Consider the following 4,398-nt stretch of genomic DNA (forward strand, 5'->3'; position numbering starts at 1 on the left):
ATCTCAAAAAAAAAAAAAAAAAAAGAAAAGGTTTAGGGTTTAGGGTAGAAGCAGGAGCACCTGTTGATTGGCAGTCAGTAATCCCCAAGCCACAATGCCTCCTCCAAGGCCTATACCTGGAATCGCTGGGCAAGGGCCTCTTCCACCAAGGCCCGGGCTGGCAGCCAGCTGTGTTGGTAGAAATCTAATCTCTGCAGAAACTCCTCTTGAACCAGATCCATTGCACGCTTGAACCCTGCCTGGGAATGATGAGAATCAGAACCAGGGTGCTGGCGCAAACTTGGAATTTGCTAGGGCTTAGGAGGAATAAATGCTCCCATTTCCCCCCGCCCAAGGTTCTTACAGGTCTCAGGGTTTCCTCCCATGCCACCTTACCTCAGTGTCTTGGTCAGGCTGGTTCCAGGTAGGATTAAGTCGAGCAACTCGTGCACTCAGGGTAGTGGTCAGTGCATATCGAGGCTCCCCCTCTGCCCACTGGGAGATCCCATTGTCCACGGCATCCACCTCCTCCACAAAGTTCTCATACATCTAAGGCAGCAGCAGGGGAAACTTTCTTGAGGCTACCTACTATTTATGTGAAGTCTTACATGATTCAAAGTATGTTCATACACACTCTTTCAGCCCTGTGAGGATCTCTCAACATAACTGGATGAGAAAAGAGAGAACTGGCAAGTTCAGCAGCTTGCTGAAGCTCAGAAGTCTCATTGTGCTGTGACTGGAATTCAGATCACCTGGTTTCTAATCCATGCTCATTCTGCTGCACAAAGCCCAAACCAAAGCCAACACGTGTGGGGAGGGGACTGCTAACTTTTGAACAAGGAAGAGGGTCTTCCAGGTGCTAGAGGGTCTCTGTGGGAGTGGGTCCCTGTGGTTGAAGGCTGGTAAGTCTCCAGGTGGGGTGAGTAGGTATTCAGTGACATGGTTAATGAGGTGCAGGAGGGGCTCTGGTTGAGAACACAAGTCAAGAGGGAGAAAATGAGTCTGAGATTAGACACCAAAAGCTGGTTGCTGGGTTAGGGTTCCAGGGAAGCCCATAATGTGCCACATGACATCAGCAGTTGTCTCCTGGGTCTGAATAAATGGTAGGATAATGCCTCAAGAGTCTCGGGGCAGAAACTTTATGCAAAATTGCCCTACAAAATAGGCCTCCATAACACTACACCTGTGGTATGTAGAAAAGTGCTACTCTCAGAGCACTGAGAAAGTAATTTCTATGCCCAGCACTTCTTGGTTTGGACCCCAACCTGATGCTCAGTTAAAACATGGGTTTAGGCTTAGGTGGGAGGATCACTTGAGCCCAGGAGTTTGAGTCCAGCCTGGGCAACGTAGCAAGACCCTCTCTACAAAAAATTAAGACATATCATTAGCCAGGCATGGTGGCATGCACCTAGAGTCTCAGCTACTTGGGGGGCTGAGGTGGGAAGATTGCTTGAGCCTAGGAGTTCAAAGCAGCAGCAAGCCATGATGGCACCATTGGACTCCAACCTGGGCAACAGTCTCTCAAAAATAAATACATAGGCCGGGCGCAGTGGCTCACGCCTGTAATCCCAGCACTTTGGGAGGCCGAGGCAGGCAGATCACGAGGTCAGGAGATCAAGACCATCCCTGGCTAACATGGTGAAACCCCGTCTCTATTAAAAAATACAAAAAACTAGCCGGGCGAGGTGGCGGGTACCTGTAGTCCCAGCTACTCAGGAGACTGAGGCAGGAGAATGGCGTAACCCCAGGAAGCGGAGTTTGCAGTGAGCCGAGATCCGGCCACTGCACTCCAGCCTGGGCGACAGAGCGAGACTCCGTCTCAAAAAAATATATAAATAAAATAAATAAATAAATAAACACAGGTTAAATTTAGTCACTTGTTAGGGCCGGGCGCAGTGGCTCACACCTGTAATCCCAGCACTTTAGGAGGCGAAAGCGGGTGGGTTACTTGAGGTCAGGAGTTCGAGACCAGCCTGGCTAACATGGTGAAACCCCGCCTCTACTAAAAATACAAACATTAGCCAGGCGTGGTGGCAGGCGCCTATAATCCCAGCTACTCAGGAGGCTGAGGCAGAATTGCTTGAACCCAGGAGACAGAGGTTGCAGTGAGCTGAGATCGTGCCACTGCACTCCAGACTGGATGACAGAGCAAGACCCTGTCTCAAAAAAAAAAAAAAAAAAATTGTCAGTTGTTTAGAAACCCTTCAGCAGTGGAAGGGAAAACTGACCCAGGCAGTCTAAAATCTTGATATTCCAAAAATTCTGTAGTTACAGAGGGCAGAAGATGGGCAAGCTAAAACTGAGAACTGAACTCAACAGCCTACCTGCAAGAAATACAGCTGACTGAACCTAAGCTTTGACTTATAAACAAGTAAGTGTCTGTCCTCAGTAATGTGAGACCTGACTTGCATGCCAGGGCCACTAGCCATATTCCTTCCCCAACAGCAGGAAGCTGCTTGCAGGGGACACTGGTGGAATCCAAAGACAGTTTCATAATACAACTCTTCCCAGCTGAGCTTCCCAATTTATGTGCCACTAGTGAATTACAGGAGTGCCTAATATACGCTTCCCTCAACCTTCAGGGCAGCCAGAACCTCTGAGCCATCTGCTTCTACATATAAGCAGTCTCCTCTCTGTTTACCCAAAGGTGCTGAGCAATTGCTGTTTGTGTTTGTCAAGAAAAAGACGGGGTCATGCTGCTTTATGGTTTTCAAAGCCCTTTTCCATATATTACAGCACCCACTTCTCACAACCACCCCAGGATGTAGGCAGGGGAGGTATCACCATGCCCTTGTGAGATGAGCCTGACTGAGGGAGAGGATGAGTGTTGGGCCTGCTATAGGCCAGGAACCCTGCCCTGAGGCCCAGTGCTGAGTGCTGCGTGAGCACTGCTCCCAGGTGGTCTGCCGGAAATGCATGTGGGGGGCATCTCTGTCCTCAGGTCCCCACCTTGTCATAGAGGGTGCCCACCATGCTGTCCTCTTCACTAGTGCCCAGCAACTGGGCCAGCAGCTTGTGCCCGAAGTGCAGATAGATGAGTCCCGCACTGCTCAGCTTGGTCTGCCACGGCTTCCCAGGGAACAGGGAGCTCATGGTCTCTGTAAAAGACCTGAGGAGCATAGGGAGGTGGGGCTGAGGTGAGGCACCCTGGCTAGACTCTCCATGCATTCATTCAATGGTTAATTCAATGCTTCCTATCTGCCACATTTTATGTTTTATTAGACATTAAGGATAAAAAACCAAGACACTGGCTGGGCGTGGTGGCTCAAGCCTGTAATCCCAGCACTTTGGGAGGCCGAGACAGGCGGACCACGAGGTCAGGAGATCGAGACCATCCTGGCTAACATGGTGAAACCCCATCTCTACTAAAAAAATACAAAAAAAACTAGCTGGGCGAGGTGGTGGGTGCCTGTAGTCCCAGCTACTTGGGAGGCTGAGGCAGGAGAATGGCATAAACCCGGGAGGCGGAGCTTGCAGTGAGCTGAGATCCGGCCACTGCACTCCAGCCTGGGCGACAAAGCAAGACTCCGTCTCAAAAAAAAAACAAAAAACCAAGACACTGTCCTCGCCTTTAGATTCATCTGCCGGAGGCCGACAAACACAACCCCCCGAGTACTCTCACTAGACAAGACGAGGGAAAGGAAGGAAGGGATGAGGAAAGGGTTCAGAGGAGAGCCTTCAGGTCAGTTCTGAAAGATGAATTAGTGGGTGTCCACCAGATAGACAAGGCGTAAAAGAGGAAAAGCATTCCAAGTAGAGGGAACAACATGAATGATGGCTGAGAGACAAGTCTCTTGATAGAACTTCAGGAAAGGCAGCTCAGGTGTGAGACGTGAATGGCAAAAGAAAAAGCTGGAAGGGCAGGCAGGGCCAGACCACTGGACTTTATCTGTGGGTAATCGAAGTCATTGAGGGATTTTAAGCAGGCAGGTGCATGTTAGAGCATTGCACCAGCCAGCATGGAGAACAGATGCAAGATTACCAGCAATAGTCAGGTGAATAAAGAAGGCAAGAATTTGAACAGCAGTGGGGCAGAAAATAGAGAAAAGATATAACAGATGTTAGGGAAGTAGAAACTACAGCCGTGATTTCTAAATACCAGTCCATCTCAGAATTACCTAGGGAGCTCCATTTGTTAACTGACTTTTATTATTAAATCTTGAGTAAATACAGGCTGGACTCAGTGGCTCACACCTGTAATCCCAACACTTTGGGAAGCCAAGACAGGTGATTGCTTGAGGTCAGCAGTTTGAGACCAGGCTGGCCAACATGGTGAAACTCTATCTCTACTAAGAACACAAAAATTAGCCGGACATGTGGCACACGCCTGTAGTTCCAGCTACTCCGGAGGCTGAGGCAGGAGAATGGCGTGAACCCGGGAGGCGGAGCTTGCAGTGAGCTGAGATCTGGCCACTGCAC

At 49.6% G+C, this 4,398-nt stretch overlaps 1 protein-coding gene across 2 annotated transcripts in view; it reads right to left on the minus strand.

Moving 5' to 3' along the window:
• LOC105554959 (chromosome unknown open reading frame, human C12orf10) overlaps nt 1-4,398 on the minus strand; it is a 10,846-nt gene that overhangs the window by 3,110 nt on the left and 3,338 nt on the right. Inside the window, exons 3-5 of one of the 2 annotated variants that reach the window (XM_012001632.1) lie at nt 2,929-3,088; nt 376-528; nt 117-239 (exon numbers count right to left, since the gene is read on the minus strand). In XM_012001632.1, the coding sequence (XP_011857022.1) occupies nt 117-239; nt 376-528; nt 2,929-3,088 (436 nt within the window). The remainder of the gene's footprint in view (nt 1-116; nt 240-375; nt 529-2,928; nt 3,089-4,398) is intronic. The other variant, XM_012001637.1, reaches the window with a different exon arrangement.

Source organism: Mandrillus leucophaeus, unplaced genomic scaffold (assembly GCF_000951045.1).
Source record: "Mandrillus leucophaeus isolate KB7577 unplaced genomic scaffold, Mleu.le_1.0 Scaffold118, whole genome shotgun sequence".
Classification (NCBI taxonomy): Eukaryota; Metazoa; Chordata; class Mammalia; order Primates; family Cercopithecidae; genus Mandrillus; species Mandrillus leucophaeus.